Here is an 18,230-nt window from a genome sequence, read left to right on the forward strand (position 1 = left end):
AATTTATGTCTGATGTCTGATGAAAATAAATTATGTCAGACATAAATTCAGAATTTAGGGCTGAATTTATGTTCATATGTCCTTATGCCCTGAAATGGTATCAGGAAACACCATGGGGTACCTGGGAGCAGAAATATTTGGATAATGGAAAAGTTTATTGAAACCAAGGAACTTTGAATTATAGAACCAAACCAAACTCAATAGACACAAATCTCCATAACTTACAAGTTTCCTTAGACCTTAGAAAGAATTTCAAGAGGGAGAAGCAGTGTTAATTGTTCTAGAATCAGAGATTTAAACCTTAAAAAAAATTTCTACATTTTAAATTAACTCATATTCAAACAAGGGGATTCAATCCAAAATTAGGTGAGGGAATTGAATTTAACTAATCAAAAAACATTTACAGAGCTTAGCACTGTATAAAATTCTATAGAGCAGCAGAGAATTATAATGTGACCTTGCCCTTAAGGGACTTATAAGGATGATATGTTTAAAAAATAAAAGAATTGAGAGAGAACTTAACACTTTTTGAATTATTGATTAGTCTTCAAATGGAAGCAGGTTTAAACTGGAGAACACAGGTGAAGTAAATTGCATCTCAATAACAAGAAAGAAAGTTCTTAAAATTGGCAATGTTCAAAGGCGGAATAGACTGGTTCATCAGGCAGTAGATTCCTTCATTCAACATTCATTCATATATTGAGCTTTCACCATCTGTCACACATGTGCCGGGGTGATGAGGTTCAACAGTGAGCAGGACACTTCCCTTACCCTCCAGGGGCCACATCCCAGGATACACCATCTCTATCTAGATGTTTATTGGACATGGATGTTCTGAAAGAAAACATCAAGTTTCTTTTTAATCTCTTTAAGAAGAAAAAACATGCATATACAATATTAAGTATTGGTATAATATTTAAATTAAAGGTCAAGACAACAGCAAGGAGTGAGAGACATTCAGCAGCACAGAAAAAAATGCTATAGGAGTTCAGAAATATCACTTAGGACTGGGGTGGATTTGGGAGTACTCTAGGGGGAGTTGGAACTTAGACAGATGGAGAACAAGGGCCTTTCAAATGGAAATGGCCATATAAATATATAAGTAGAGTGCTCAACAAATTGTTGCTATGATGACTACCTTCTGGAACAGTCCAATATTGGCCCTTTTAATAGAAATATTGGCTTACCAGGAAAACCTTTTTTTATTAAAAAAAAAACCAAAAAGACTTCAACTGCCAGTGTGTTTTGGACTGGGGTGAATTCATCTGGTTGGCTCACTCTTTTAGTGTTCAGTTCACTCTGAACAATGTCAACAACTGCACTGTACACTTGGGTCAATCCGATTATGTCCTGGCTCTCATTTTTCTTGCACAGCATCCTTTCTCAATGCTGTGTTGTGTAATGTATGTGTAAGAAAATATAAAGTCAATGTTGGAAGGGATTTAATGTAGTTTTTCCAGTGAAACAAAACGTTTAAGAATCTGAGTTTGTTTTTCAAAGATCACTAAATTTTAGTTATGATTAGATCATATTTTCCAAAATGTGTGGCAGTTGTTGCCCTCCTTGCCCTGAGTGTTGGTGCGCTGGACACTTTTAGTGCTGCAGTATATGAGCATACAGTGATATTACCAAACAGAACAGAAACACCTGTTTCAAAAGAAGAAGGTTTGCTCCTGATGAACAAGAACATAGATGTTTTGGAGAAAGCAGTTAAGCTGGCAGCGAAGCAGGTATTACCCTTTTATACTTGTAAAGGAGACTTGCAGTTTGATAAAAGAGTATTTGGAATTCATGAGAAACTTTTTTGCCCCACTTGTTTTGAGCAGGGTGCACATATCATTGTGACCCCAGAAGATGGAATCTATGGTTGGGTCTTCACCAGGGAGAGCATTTACCCCTATTTGGAGGATATACCAGACCCTGGAGTGAACTGGATTCCATGTAGAGAACCCTGGAGGTGATGTCATATAATTAATTTCTAAACAAAACTTGTGACGTTGTAAAACACCAACAGTAAACTCACTGAACTTGACTGGTACTTGTGTTGATAAATAGTCAATCTGTGGCATAGGATGTAGATGCTTCCTTTTTTTTTTCTGTAATTTCAACTTTTATTTTAGATTGAGGGAGTACATGTGCAGGTTTGTTACATGGGTAAATTGCATGACGCTGAGGATTGGAGTACAATGATCGTGCCACCCAGCATAGTATCCAATAGAAAGGTTTTCAGTCCTTGCCTTCCTCCCTCTGTCCCCGCTCTATTAGTTCCCAGTGTCTATTGTTCCCATCTTTATGGTCATGAGTTCCCAATGCTTAGCTCCCACTTATAAGTGAGAACATGCAGTATTTGGTTTTCTGCTTCTGTGTTAACTCGCTGAGGATAATGTCCTTTGTTGATGCAAAAGACATGATTTTGTTCTTTCTTGGGCACCTAGGTTAATTCCATATCTTTGCTGTTGTGAAAAGTGCTGCGATGAACATACAAGTGCATCAGTCTTTTTGGTAGAATGATTTCCTTTCCTTTGGGCATATACCTAGTAATGGGATTGTGAGTCAAATGGCCACTCTGTTTTAAGTTCTCTGAGAAATCTCCAAACTGCTTTCCACAATGGCTGAACTAATTTACATTTCCACCAACAGTGTATAAGCATTCCCTTTTCTCCATAGCATCTTTTATTATTTGACTTTTTGTTAATAATCATTCTGACTGGCATGAGAGATATCTCATTGTAGTTTTGCTTGGCATTTCTCTGATGATAAGTGTTGAGTGTTTGTTCATGTGTTCGTCAGCCGCTTGTATGTCCTTTTTTGAGAAGTGTCTGTTCATGTCTTTTGCCTACTTTTCAATCGAGTTATTTGTTTTGTTTTTGCTTATTGATTTAAGTTCCTTATGGATTCTGGATATTAGACCTTTGTTAGATGCCTAGTTTGCAAATGTTTTCTCCCATTCTGTAGGTTGTCTATTACTCTGTTGATAGTTGGCTTTTGCTGTACAGAGTGCTTTAGTTAAATTAGGTCCTATGTGTAAATTTTTGTTTTTGTTGCAATTGCTTTTGAGGACTTAGTCATAAATTATTTTCCAAGGTTGATGTCTAGAATGGTGTTTCTTAGATTTCTTCTAGGATTCTTATAGTTTGAGGTTATAAATTTAAATCTTTCATCCATTTTGAGTTAATTTTTGTATATGGTGAAAGATAGGGGTCCAGTTTCAATCTTCTGCATGTGGCTAGCCAGATATTCCAGCATCTTTTGTTGAATAAGGAGTCCTTTCCCCATGCTTACTTTTGTGAACTTTGTTTGAGCTACAGATGGTTGTAGGTATGCAGCTTTGTTTCTAGGTTCTCTATTCTGTTCTATGGTCTGTGTGTCTGTTTTTCTAACAGTACCATGTTGTTTTGGTTACTGTAGCCTTGGGTAATGTGATGCCTCAGGCTTTGTTCTTTTTGCTTACCAGCACTTTGGGAGGCTGAGGTGGGCGGATCACTTGAGATCAGGAGTTTGAGACCAGCCTGGACAACATGGTAAAACCCCATCTCTACTAAAATACAAAAATTAGCTGGGTGTGGTGGTGTTTGCCTGTAATCCCAGCTACTCGGGAGGCTGAGGCAGGAGAATTGCTTGAATGACAGAGTGAGACGCTCTCAAAAAAAAAAAAAAAAAAAAAAAAACCCAGAAAAGAAATAGTGTTGAATCTGCAGATACTGCTTACATTTCATAATGTATATCATCTGGCATATCTCCTGTTTGGTAAGTGACTTGAGATACTGATGACTGGTTGGTTATTTGTTGCAATTGTCTTTCAAGAACAGTAAGTGTGAGGCCGGGCGCGGTGGCTCACGACTGTAATCCCAACACTTTGGGAGGCTGAGATGGGCAGATCACGAGGTCGGGAGATGGAGACCATCCTGGCTAACACGGTGAAACCCTGTCTCTACTAAAAATACAAAAACATTAGATGGGCGTAGTGGTGGGCGCCTGTAGTCCCAGCTACTTGGGAGGCTGAGGAATGGCGTGAACCCCGGAGGCAGAGGCAGGAGAATGTCGTGAACCCAGGAGGCAGAGCTTGCAGTAAGCCGAGATCGTGCCACTGCACTACAGCCTGGGCGATGGAGCGAGACTCCATCTCCAAAAAAAAGAAAAGAAAAGAAAAGAAAAGTGGCTGTTACCAGGCGTGGTGGCTCAAACTTGTAATCCCATCACTGTGGGAAGCCAAAGCAAGAGGATTGCTTGAAGCCAGAACTTTGAGATCAGCCTGTGCAGCAAAGCCAGATCCTGTATCTGCAAATAAAAATAAAAATTAAAAAATTACCCAGGTGTGGTGGCGCACACCTATAATCCCAGCTACTCCAGAGGCTGAGGCAGGAGGATCACTGGAGTTTGAGGCTGCAGTGAGCTATGATTGCATCACTGCACTCCAGCCTGGGTGACAGTAAGACCTTGTCTTAAAACAAATAGTAGGTATAGGCCAGGTGCGGTGGCTTACGCCCGTAACCCCAGCACTTTGGGAAGTGGAGTCAGACAAATCACCTGAGGCCAGGAGTTCAAGACCAGCCTGGCCAACATGAGGAAACCCCGTCTCTACTAAAAAATACAAACATTAGCTGGGTGTGATTGTGCATGCCTATAATCCCAGCTACTTGGGAGGCTGAGGCAGGAGAATTGCTTGAACCCAGGAGGCAGAGGTTACAGTGAGCCGAGATCATGCCACTGCACTCCAGCCTGGGTGACAGAATGAGACTCGGTCTCAAAAAAAAAAAAAAAAAAAAAAATATATATATATATATATATATATAGTAGGTATACACACAATTGTTATAGTAAATGTGTTTAACTGGGTTTGAACAAAGTGAAAGAGTTGTAATATCTAGAACCTGTGTCCCAAATACAAGTAAGTTGGTTCATCCACAGACACCTGCCTTCTTCATAGGAAGAGTAAAAAGATGAATGAGCCTGTTTCCAAAGAGCTTTGCTATCACTATCATTTACAATGCAATCAATATGGCAAATGGAAATTGTACAGGACTTCTGCGACCACATTTTACGACCACCTAGCTGAGTGATGTAACCTAAATGCCTAACATTTCCATTTCTTTATCTGTAAAACAAGGATAATAGAGTCCTTGTCTTAATTCTCTTACAGAGTAGACAAGAGTAATGAAGTAATACACATGGAATTTGTACATTGTAATGCACTGTCCAAGGCTAGCTGTTACTATTCCTTTTTTTAGCAGAAGGGACTGAGTCTGAACTTCTTTGTGTTCTTGTCCTTTGAGAAACTTTAGTAATTATTAGTAGATGTAATTTAGGCATAACTTTCTTAAAGAAAATATGCATAATTAATATGATATTTATGAAATAGATTATTTTAGTTGTATTAATGGTTTAAAATAGATTAAGATTATTTCTTTAAATAGCAAAATTGATGGGTTAAGAAGTTATTTAACTTGCTAATTTTAAATTTGCATGCACCTGTTTAGAACTACATCTATTGTGCAAAAAGAGAAACTTCTTTGATAATTTTAGCTATGTAAAGTTAAGTGAAAAGTCATGCTTAATGGTACAACATTCAGGCTCAGCTATGTGAGTCAAGCCTCACTCTGGGATTTTTACCTTTGGAAAAATATTCTCTAAACATTGCGTGCTCTGTGTTTACAGAAACCATGTCACTGTGACTCAACATCTACTTGCTTATGAGGCGTTTCCCAGAACAAGAAGGAATGAATCATTATTTGCTGCAATTCATGAGACTTACACTAAAATGTACTGTATTTGACTGGGCTAATGAAACTGACTTTTCCAGGGGAAAGAGACCCATAATTCTGATAATTAGCTATAGACAAATTATTTTAGGTGGGGAAAGTAAGTGACTGATGAAATTTCAACATTATGAACTCTTACACCTACTTATTCAAATGACACCCTTTCAGTTTTGTGTTACAAAAAGGAGAAATCCAGTATTTAATATAATGATAATATCGGAAAAGAAAGTCAGTTTTCTCCCTAGTGATATTTATCCCTAAAGAGAATAATAGAGAGTCATGCGGTCATCCTTGCGTGTTTAAATATTTAGAATGCTGACATGTCAAAGAGTTCCATGGGCTTTTTTCATGAGTAACTAGTGGGAAATATTAAATAACTCAAATTATTTAGTCAAGAAAAGAAAAATTAAACAAAGGACACGATAAACTTATTAAAGGTCTTAATGAATGTGAATATTAGTAATATTTCTCTGTTTTTTTTTTAGAAGAAAATAAAACAAAAAGGTCTAAACCAGTAGGCCATTAAAGTGTCCTTTTTATTCAAAGGTTAGTTTAACCTCAATTGCAGAAGGGCTGTGAGATCACAGAGAGACATGGAATGGCCTCTAATCACACAATCCATAATAGCAATGTTCATTTACTGAGCACTTACTTGGTTCCAAGAACTGTACTTGGTGTACTATACACATTATTGCATTCAATTTATGCAGTTGGCATTACTATTTGCATTGCAAATATGTGAAAAAAGGAAGGCTTTTGATCTCATAATTGGTCATTAGATTGGCCGTAATTAAAACAGCTATGTCCTTTAAGCTGTGCTAACGGAATGGACTCTAAGGGCTTAGATGCACCATATTATAATAAGATTTTAGTGACTAGCAAATCCATTTATTTGACAGAGTGAGCTGGTTGCTGAACCTTTTTTATCATATTTTCTGCTAAAATCTGCCTCTCTTTAACTTCCTTTCATTGTTTTCGTGCACTCTATGCTATGTTCACACATATGACCCATCTCCTATAAATTAAGCCTTTCAAATATTTGAAGCCAGCTATCACCATGCCACATTCCCTTCTTATATCAAGGATAAATATCTTTAATATGGATGGACTTGGTAAAACAATTTCATGTCTGTACTTATCTCAGGATTTCTCATGTGGATCCACTAAGGCAGAAAGGAAGCTATTATGTTACATTTGACAGATGAGGAAACTGAGCCAGCACAGTGAAGTGCTTTTTATTTTTTATTTTAATTTTTAACATTTCCACTACTTAATGCTATATTTGTTTTCTATAGAAGACAATCTGGAGGGTACAAACTATTTACTGTCACCTGGCATTTCTGTTTCCAACCACATCTCGTATCAGCAAACTTGTACAAATTATGGCTTGGATTATAGAAAAGGTCCTCTCCATTTGCAGAGTCTGCTAAATTTCAAGCGCTTCATTTATCTTCCTGGGAGTACTTCATAAGAGAATGTGCTGCTTCTTTTCATCCTCCTCTTCCTCTTCCATCTTTTCTTTCCTTCAGTCTTGTACTGTAATCTGGAGTTTGGCATAGTAAATTAGGTTAGCTTTCAGGAAGATAAACCCTATGTCACATGAGAGTTTTAAAATATTTTCTGTTGCTTCTTGACCTAGAGCTGTTGTGTTATGGGTAATGGGCAAATAAAGTATCACTTTGGTATTTCAGAAATCACTAAAATACAGTAAGTTTGAGGAAATGTCTATTGAATTAGATTTGGCAACACACCAGTGCAACAAAGACTCAGCTGCCTGGCCAAGGACAACTCTATCTATGTTGTGGCTAATATTGGGGACATGAAGCCATGCAATGCCAGTGACCCTCAGTGTCCCCCGATGGCCGTTACCAATACAACACTGATGTGGTGTTTGATTCTTAGGGAAAACTGGTGGCACGCTACCATAAGGTGAGAATCACTTGTGCCTTAGCTCAACTTGTTACTTCTTTTGTGTGCTTGTGGTATGTATGTGTGTCTGCTTGTTGAATGCTGGGAAGAGAACTGTTGTAGATGCATCTTATAATTATTACATCATAGTTGAAAAGGAGATTTAATTCAGTTCCATATAAGGTTCTGGGTTTCCATTTATCATTAAACAGAATATGGTAGAGTATTTAAATGGATGTGACAATAACCACACAAAGCTTTTAATGTTCTCTGAAAAAGAAGTAAAAATTCTGTTTCATTCATGATTTAATATCAGGTTCATTTTTTAGCCCAATTTGTTAGCATTTCATACTAAGCTACCATATATTCCATTAGGACTTTTTTGGTTGCAATGAAAACAAAACCTCAACTGAAAATGGCTTTAACAATACGGACAACTTCTTGCTTATGCACATGTAAAAATTGTAGCATAGAAAGGATAGATCTCATTTCAGTGCAGTCTGACACTCAGAGGCTCCAAAATTATCATCCATCCCTCTAGCTCTCCTAGCCCTTTGTTACAGCTTCTTTCTTGGGGCAACTCTCCTTTTAGAAGCCATATTGCTGGAGCAACACGCAGTTCACATCTTTATCAACAAAATCTACAGGAAGGGTATATTTCTCCCTCCTAGAACCCTGCAAAGGCTTTATCACTCCTTGATTCAATTAGTTGACATGCCTTTCCTGAGCCAACCACCAAAGGATGAAGGATAGACTGCCACATGGGAGAAGAATGGAGAAGCAAGAGGCCTCCAGGGACCACAGAGATGGGAAGTAGCTCTCCCCAGAGCACACGCATGCACACAACAGGCCAAACAAAAACCTGAGCAAAACATAAGCTGTACTCCTGAGCCCAGGTTAAGTGGAGTTTTGGAAAAAGAACCAGGCTGAAAAATAAAATAAAGTTACTAATGGCTTACTAATTAATAATATGTAACAATTGCATTGTCTAAATTAATTTTCAATGGACTTCACTTCACTTCTAAAAACCTGGCAGTATCATTGGGACACATGACAAAGTTTGTTTTATTAACATGGTAGTGCTGTTGAAATTTAAAGAATACAGTGGAAAACAATCTGAGAAGTGTAGGATTCAAGATTTCAACCTGTGATTTTAAGATAGAAATTTTCACATTTTAAATATCATTTGTACATGTACATTGGTTGTAAAAAAGATAAAGTTTTTTGATTAATGTCACAGTAAGAAAATTTATAGATGGTGGTATAGTGGGCATGATTTTTACAAATGTATGGGTAACAGTTTTATTTTGTTGTTGTTGTTGTTGTTGGAAATGGAATCTCGCTCTGTTGCACAGGCTGGAGTGCAGCGGCGTGATCTCGGCTCACTGCAACCTCTGCCTCCTGGATTCAGGGGCTCCTCCTGCCTCAGCCTCCGAGTAACTGGGATTACAGGCGCATGCCATTATGCCTGGTTAAATTTTTTTGATATTTGTAGTATAGACAGGGTTTCACCACATTGGCCAGGCTGGTCTCGAACTCCTGACCTCAAGTGATCCGCCCACCTCAGCCTCCTAAAGTGCTGGGATTACAGGCGTAAGCCACCACACCTGGCCTATGTGTAACAGTTTTAAACCTGCAAGTCAACATACATGGGAGGAAAGATTAAATGGGGAAAGACTTAATTGATCACATCTATTTGGCAGTTTTCTTATTAATTTTCTTCTTCTTTGCTTTTTTATTAACAGTACAACCTTTTTGCACCTGAAATTCAATTCTATTTCCCCAAGGATTCAGAACTTGTGACTTTTGACACTCCCTTTGGGAAGTCTGGCATTTTTACTTGCTTTGACATTTTTTCTCATGACCAAGCTGTGGTGGTGGTGGTGGATGAGTTTCAAGTTGACAGCATTCTCTACCCCATAGCATGGTACAACATGCTGCCCCTCCTCTCGGCTGTTCCCTTCCATTCAGCATGTGCCAAGGCCATGGGAGTCAATCTACTTGCTGCAAATACCCACAACACCAGCATGCACATGACATGTAACTCATGCGGGCATGTGCCAAGTGGGAGTGACAGTCTTAAAAAGGCTTCATTGATTTTCAAGCCACACACTTTTGTTTAATAACTTTATTACCAATTTTAAGATCACAAAATTAATAACAGCATTTGTTTCTACTGAAGGAAACTTCATTGTCCTTGTGAATAAAGGAGGCAAACATTATTATCTCAATTTTACTTGAAAGGAAATTGGGGCTGGAGGAAGTCACATAAAAAAATCAAAGCCAGTTCTAAGAAATTTCCTAGCCAATGTGCATTAGTAATATCGAAATAAATCTTGTTGTTTAAAGTAAACAGATAACCTACAGAGCAGAAGAAAATATTTGCAAACTATGCATTCCATAGAGATCTAATATCCAGAATCCATAAGGAACTTAAACAAATCAACAAACAGAAAACAAACTATCCCATTAAAAAATGGACAAAGGACGTGAACAGGCACTTCTCAAAAGAAGATATACACGTGGCCAGCAAGCATGTAAAAATGCTCAACATCACTAATCATTAGAGAAATGCAAATCAAAACCACAATGAGATACCACCTCACTCCAGTCAGAATGGCTATGATTAAAAAAATAAAAGACAAACAGATGCTGGCAAGGTTGTGAAGAAAAGGGAACGCTTGTACACTGCTGGTGAAAATGTAAATTAGTTCAGCCACAGTGTAAAGCAGTTTGGAGATTTCTCAGAGAACTTAAAACAGAACTGCCATTCGACCCAGCAATCCCATTAATAGATATATACCTAAAGGAATATAAAACATTCTACCATAAAGACACATGCACTTGTATGTTAATTGCAGCACTTTTTGCAATAGCAATAACATGGAATCCACCTAGGTGCTCATCAACAGTGAAGTGGATAAGGAAAATGTGATACATATACACCATGGAATACTACATAGCCATGAAAAAGAATGAAATAATGTTCTATGCAACAAGATGGATGCAACTGGAGGTCATTATCCTCAGCCAGTTAACACAGGAACAGAAAATCAAATACCACATGTTCTCACTTAAGAGTTGAAGTTAAACATTGAGTACACATGAACACAAAGAGGGAAACAATAGACACCAGGGCTTAGTTGACAACTAAGTTGACAATTACCAGGAGGGTAGGAGGAGGGTGATGATTGAAAAACTACCTATTGGATATTATGCTCACTACCTGGGTGACAAAATCATTTACACACCAAACCCCAGCAACATGCAATTTACCCATGTAACAAACCTTCACATATTTCCCTTCTATACTAAAATGAAAATTGGAAAAAAAAATACAAATAAATACAAGTATTTCAGGCATTAAAAAAAAAAAAAACTTGTCGAAGTGATAAAAATCACTTTTAACTTAATCAGGTTTTTAGAGTTTCTCCTTTATAATATCCATGTTCAAAGTAATGCAGGCTTCCTTCTTAACTGCTTTGTTATTTGTTGAATAACAAATCCCAAACACAAATAAACTAAATCGTCAGTGGAGAGATAAAATTATTCTTCACATTGGGGGATTTTCTAGTTTGTTGCTAAGTTGGCTTAAAACTATGCCCTCCATGTCAAATGATAATTTCAGTGCAAGTAGTACCTTATGGAGGACACACAGTCAAATTGGAACTTAGGCCAATGTAACAACTAACTCCTTATCTATCTTAAAAATATGCTTTAATAACTTTGTATTTAATTCCACATGGGAATATTCTATTAGTTGGTTACCATAACAAATCTGAAACCAATGTTTGTGTTTCTGTATGTTGCTTGTAGGGAGTGGAATCTACACCCCAGAAGCAGTCAAGGTGTACCACTATGACATGGAAACAGAGAGTGGTCAGCTGTTGCTATCAGACCCGAAGTCTCAGCCTCGCCGTGAGCCCACCTACCCTGAAGCTGTTGACTGGCATGCATATGCCAGCAGTGTCAAACCGTTTTCCTCTGAGCAGTCAGATTTTCCGGGGATGATTTATTTTGATGAGTTTACCTTAACTGAGCTTAAGAGAAATCCAGGAAATTACAGTTTGCCAGAAAGATCTGCGTTGTCACTTAACTTACAAGATGTCTAAAAAGCGAGCAGATGAGGTCTATGCCCTAGGTGCTTTTGATGGACTGCACACAGTAGAAGGCCAATATTACTTACAGCTAGAAATGCTTAAATATGTTAGAGTGGTCTCATTATTAGTTTTTATTCTAAGTCATCATTGCCTTTCTTTGAAAATTGGGCTGGATTTAGCTAATTTTATAATTAGTAATGTTATCACTGAATTTTGTCCCCAGAACACATTATTTGTTCAGTCTTAGCAAGAACAGAATTAGTTGTTTTAGTTGCAAGGCAAAAACATAAAGCAAATTGATTAGTTATCAGCACGCCAGGTTCAGGTTTCAAAAGCTGCAACTTCTGTGTGTTCTCTTTTTCCATCAGTTTACTTTAGAGCAGTGTTTTTCAAATTGTCTTCAACTAAATCCAGAGAAAGAAGGATAATTTATATCATCACCCAGTGTAGCCAAGTAGATGTGTGACTGAATAAAAAAAAGATATTTAATTGAAGTAGCTTATGAAATAATTTAAAATAGGGTTATAAATAGCTATTATTATGTGCAATGGACTCTGATTTTTAAAATTCTATTTGACTTCAGTATAAAAAGTGCTAATCCTGACCCACTAAATTGATTTTAGGATTCACTAATAAGTTGTTACCTGCAGTTGGAAAAATACTTCTTATGAGGCCATTTAAATATTCCTTTATAGTTTGAAATTGCATTATTTAGCTGAGAAACTATTTGCAAGGTTTCTGACTCCTTCTCTTTTCTTTTCTTCCATAGATATGCACATTACTGAAGTGTCAAACCACTGACCTGGAAACATATGGAGAAGCTGTGGGGTCAGCTTTTACCAGGTTTGAGGACTTCTCTCTCAGTGGCACATTCGGAATGCATTATGTTTTCCCACAGATCATTCTAAGTGGGAGTCAGCTTGCCCCTGAAAGACATTATGAGGTAGGAGGTGTGCAGGATGATGAATTCCTTCGAACAGAGCAGATGGGTAGAGCAGCATAAAGAAAATCTTTGCAATAATGAGAGTATAGCAATACCGTGGTTCACATTCCACAAGAAACACTTTAAAGATGTGGGAACTATGATATGGAATACAAGTTGTGGTTTTAGATTGCCATTAGGCTGTGATGGAGAATGTGGGGTTCATTTTTTTTTAACAAAAATGTGATGTTGATATTCAAGGCAACAGTAAATTCATAGAGAAGCTAAAACAAAAATATTGATTGCTGATAATGGCAATAATGTTGTCATTTGCATGGTGTAGAAGGTGCAAATTAAATACATTAAATAATGCATCTACAACTTCTTTTCTGGGTATGCTATTTTGAGAAGTTGTTATAATTATACTAATAACTAATATTTTGGATAGTGTTTCATGAGTTTGAAGAACATATTTTTATACATGATCTTATTTGACCACCTGTGCAACAAATTTGTTTGCTGTACTTTAAGCAAAGCCCCTCTACTTTCAGACTTGAAACATGAACCTGGGTCTTCCAACACAAATCCTGTGTGATTTTTACCATTCTACACTGCTTTAGGAGTGATCTTGCCAGAGAAGGGATCTAGGCTGTAACCTAAACTCTGCACTGAAGTTAATCCTTTGTTTTCTTTGACCAGATTTCAAGAGATGGACGCTTGAGGAGCCGAAGTGGAGCCCCTTTGCCTGTCTTAGTTATGGCCCTGTATGGAAGAGTCTTAGAGAAGGACCCTCCATGCTTAGGGCAGGGACCTGGGAAGTTCCAGTGATCTCCTTTAGCAGAGCCTTTTTAGGATCAGCCTGGCTAAGGGAGGAAGAAAAAAAAGAGATCCGTTAGTGTCTGTTTAGAAGAGATGGCATGAACTTACGGAAACAAATAGAATAAACCTAAGCAGATTTGAAAAGCAACAAGTGTGTGTGCAAATTTCACATTTTACGTATTTGGTATAGCACAGGTTCATTCGTGGGAGCTGCATTCATCCTCCATGTATGTGAGTTTAAGTATATGTAAGTATGTATATGTATAGTGGAGCATATATTTAAATGGGCAGAGGGCCTAGAAAAATCCTTTTGCAGTAACTGCACTAAGGTATGCAAGTGTTGTTTTCATCATAAGATGGTTAATTTTATGTGTTGATTTGACTGGGTTGTGAGATGCCCAGATAGCTGGTTAACCATTGTTTCTGGGTGTGTCTGTGAGGGTGTTTCAAGGAAGAGAACAGCATTTGAATTGGTAAACTGAGTAAAGCAGACAGTCCTCCCCAATGTGGATAGGCGTCATCCAGTCCCTTGAGGGCCTGAAGAGAAAAACAAGAAGGAAGAGGTTTGAATTCTTTTTCTGCCAGACTACCTGAGCTGGATAGAGATCTTCTCCTGCCTTCATGTGCTCCTGGTTCTCAGGCCTTCAGGCCTGGATTGGAATTGACACCATCAACTCTCTAGCTCTCAGGCCTTCGAACGACAGCCCTGGCTTTCCTGCATCTCCAGCTTGCAAATGGCAGACCAGACGGCGGGATTTCTCAGCCTTCATAACTGTCTGAGCCAATACCTTATCATAAATCTCTTTCTCTCTCTCTCCTGTTGGTTCTGTTTCTCTGGAGAACCCTGACTAATACTCTTCATTTGTAAATAACAGGATGAACTTTGAATACACAGAGGGTATTTGATTCTAGCCAATTAAGATACAGGAAGTTAAAGAATAAGGACATCTTTTAAAGTAACTATGAACAACTTTTTAGCTAGTATTGTCCCTTTAGTCATGACTTATTTGACTCTTGCATTCTATTTACATGGAAAATGGATACTTAAAATGGAATTTTTTTTTTTTTTTTTTGAGACGGAGTCTCACTCTGTTGCCCAGGCTGGAGTGCATGCAGTGGCACGATCTCGGCTCACTGCAACCTCCACCTCCCTGTGTAGGGAAAAGACAGAGAGATCAGACTGTTACTGTGTCTGTGTAGAAAAGGAAGACATAAGAAACTCCATTTGATCTGTCCCCTGAATAATTGTTTTGCCTTGAGATGCTGTTAATCTGTAACTTTAGCCCCAACCTTGTGCTCACAGAAACATGCGTTGTATGGAATCAAGATTTAAAGGATCTAGGGCTGTGCAGGATGTGCCTTGTTAATAATATCTTTACAGGCAGTATGCAGGGCAAAAGTCATCGCCATTCTCCATTCTCGATTAACCAGGGGCACAATGCACTGTGGAAAGCCGCAGGGACCTCTACCCGGGAAAGCCGGGTATTGTCCAAGGTTTCTCCCCACTGAGATAGCCTGAGATATGGCCTCGTGGGATGGAAAAGACCCGACTGTCCCCCAGCCAGACACCCGTGAAGGGTATGTGCTGAGGAGGATTAGAAGAGGAAGGCCTCTTGTAGTTGAGATAAGAGGAAGGCCTCTGTCTCCTGCATGCCCCTGGGGATGGAATGTCTCGGTATAAAACCCGATTGTACATTTGTTCTATTCTGAGATAGGAGAAAACCGCCCTGTGGCTGGAGGCGAGACATGCTGGTGGCAACGCTGCTCTGTTACTCTTTATTACACTCTGGCCTACGTGCACATCCAGGCATAGTACCTTCCCTTGAACTGATTTGTGACACAGTTTCCTTTGCTCACATGTTTTCTTGCTGACCTTCTCCCCACTATCACCCTGTTCTCCTGCCGCATTCCCCTTGCTGAGATAGTGAAAATAGTAATCAATAAATACTGGAGGAACTCAGAGATCAGTACCGGTGCAGGTCCTCCGTATGCTGAGCGCCGGTTCCCTGGGCCCAGTGTTCTTTCTCTATACTTTATCTCTGTGTCTTATTTCTTTTCTCAGTCTCTTGTCCCACCTGACAGGAAATACCCACAGGTGTGGAAGGGCTGGCCCTCTTCATCCCTGGTTCAAGTGATTCTCCTGCCTCAGCCTCCTAAGTAGCTGGGACTTCAGGCACACGCCCCCACACCTGGCTAATTTTTTATATTTTTGGTATAGACAGGGTTTCATCATGTTGGCCAGGCTGGTCTTGAACTCCTGACCTCAAGTGATTTGCTCTCCTTGGCCTCCCAAAGTGCCAAGATTACAGGTGTGAGCCACAGGGCCAGCTAAAATGGAAATTAAAAAAAAAAAATAAACTATGTCGGCCGGGTGTGGTGGCTCACACCTGTAATCCCAGCACTTTGGGAAGCTGAGGTGGACAGATCACCTGAGGTCAGGAGTTTGAGACCAGCCTGGCTGACATGGAAAAACCCCGTCTCTACTAAGAATACAAAAATTAGCTCATCGTGGTGGTGCGTGCCTGTAATCCCAGCTACTCGGGAGGCTGAGACAGGAGAATCACTTGAATCTGGGAGGTGGAGGTTGCAGTGAGCTGAAACCACATCATTGCAGTCCAGTCTGGGGCAAGAAAAGCAAAACTCCTTCTCAATAAATAAATAAAATAAAATAAAATAAATAAAATAAAATAAAATAAGTTATGTCATTCAGATCACATCTCATTTCCTTCTGAAATTATTCTGTTCTAAAATCTACCCAATCTTGGTTGAGCCCCTCTCAGTGCTCAGGCATTTATTGCAGGCTGTGCCAGGCTGGGAGCTTCCTAGATAGGACCACCGTGTCACCTTTTCCCCAGATACCTCTGGCCCACTGTCCTGGCTCTCTTAGTCATTTTTCTGGTTGGTCACTGATTAACTCTGGAAAGAGACATACTGAAGAGCAGCTGGGTTCTCTGGGTTATGTAGGAGACACCTCTTATGTCCACAGAATGTTTGGCAAATGCATTCCTGAACTCTTCCTAAGTGTTTATTTCTACCTGCTGTAATGCAGTCCAGGACCAGGAAGTCAGAGATATTCTGGGCAGCAGAAAACACACTCCGTTTCCCCCTCCCATCTTTCCTTGATTCTCCCTTCAGGGACTATCGCTCTCAGATCTTAGGTTTGTGCCCCAGATTCCTCTGTGTGCAGGAGGTGGCCATCTTCCCTCTTTATTGCCTCACGTTGGTTCCTTCTAGACTTCTTTCTTCTCTTTCCTAAGCCAGTTGTCTGGAGGCTGCATTACGCGCTCTGGTTGCCCCAGTTTCCTCGGCACCTCTCACCTCATGCATTTTTATGTAAGCTGACTCCTGCCCCCCTCTCTTTATTAAAAGGAACTTTAAAATCCAATCTCGGGGCAGGCTACCGTAACTCACACCTGTAATCTCAGCACTTTGGAAGGCCAAGGCAAGCAGATGGCTTGAGCCAAGGAGTTTGAGACCAGCCTGGACAATATGGCAAAACCCTGTCTCTACAAACAATAACAACAACAACAACAAATTAGCCGAGTATGCTGGTATGTCCCTATGGTGCCAGCTACTGGAGAGGCTGGGGTGGGAGGATCACTGGAGCCCAGGAGTTAGAGGCTGCAGTGAGCCAAGATTGTACCACTGCACTCCAGCCTAGGCAACAGAGTGAGAACTTGTCTGAAAAAAAAAAAAAGGCAAATCTCGTGGTCAGTTTTCAGCTCTTACTAAGCCTATACTTCTTGGAGTAATTTTCCCCCCACATTTTAATACCTTTTGCTTTTTATTTTCTTTGATCTTTTTGTCTCTTCTCCCTCCCCCAACCACACTTATTTTGTTTGTCATTGATAAAAACGATCGCTCTGCTAGACTCAGCTCTCACAGCTGTATCTTCCTCATCTAAAATCTTTCTACGGAGAGTGAAGCCACTCTTATGGCTTGACTTAATATTTCTGATACAGCAGAGTATAACTCACTGGTAAGCAAACAAATTTTTTCTTTCATGAGAGCAAGTTCAAGCTACATCATCATGTTTATAGGCTACATTAACAATGCAAAAATAGTTTTATTAAGTCCTATGCAACAATATGTATTCTTGTAACATTAACAACTTGTGATATTATAGTTCCCGGCTTATAAATCCCATATCCTTTGTTAGGGTTTTTTTGTTTGTTTGTTTGTTTGTTTTTTTAACATTAGGGGGTTTTAGGCCTCAGGAGCAGACCTGATGAAACAGCATCTCCCTCTCTGACATTCCCCTGTCCTCCCTAAGGCAGGACTACAATCTGATGGTGGCTCAAAAGACCCTCATTTCAGAGAGGGTCCCACCCCATACCCTAGAGGAAGAAATGCTACAAAGAGATGTCAAGACAAACCTGAACAGACAAACTCTACTGGGTTTCCCCACTCAAACTGTTAGTATGGGATCATATCCTTTTTGTCCAATCGCATTTCTACACGGTTGTCAATCGTGACTATGTAATGAAGCTTCCATAAAAACCCAAAAGGACAGAGTGCAGAGTTTCCTTACAGCTGAACACGTGGAGGTTCCTGGAGGGTGGCATATCTAGGGGTGCGTGGAAGGCTCTCCAGTCTTTCCCCCATACCTCGCTCTATGCACCTCTTCATTTGTATCCTTTGTAATATCCTTTACAATAAGCCACTAAAGGTAAGTGTTTCCGCGAGTTCTGTGAACCACTCTAGCAAATTAATTGAACCCAA

At 39.4% G+C, this 18,230-nt stretch overlaps 1 protein-coding gene across 1 annotated transcript; it reads left to right on the forward strand.

Annotated features, from left to right (window-relative positions):
- Window positions 1–1,517: 1,517 nt before the first annotated feature.
- LOC126952878 (vascular non-inflammatory molecule 3-like) lies at window positions 1,518–13,630 on the forward strand. The gene is given in 9 exon segments (XM_050788005.1): window positions 1,518–1,730; window positions 1,827–1,957; window positions 7,497–7,615; window positions 7,618–7,688; window positions 9,413–9,707; window positions 11,484–11,733; window positions 11,735–11,873; window positions 12,537–12,710; window positions 13,389–13,630. Coding segments are annotated over 9 exon segments (1,521 nt in total). The 3' UTR covers window positions 13,518–13,630.
- The last annotated feature ends 4,600 nt before the right edge of the window (window positions 13,631–18,230 follow it).

Source organism: Macaca thibetana, chromosome 4 (assembly GCF_024542745.1).
Source record: "Macaca thibetana thibetana isolate TM-01 chromosome 4, ASM2454274v1, whole genome shotgun sequence".
Lineage (NCBI taxonomy): Eukaryota > Metazoa > Chordata > Mammalia > Primates > Cercopithecidae > Macaca > Macaca thibetana.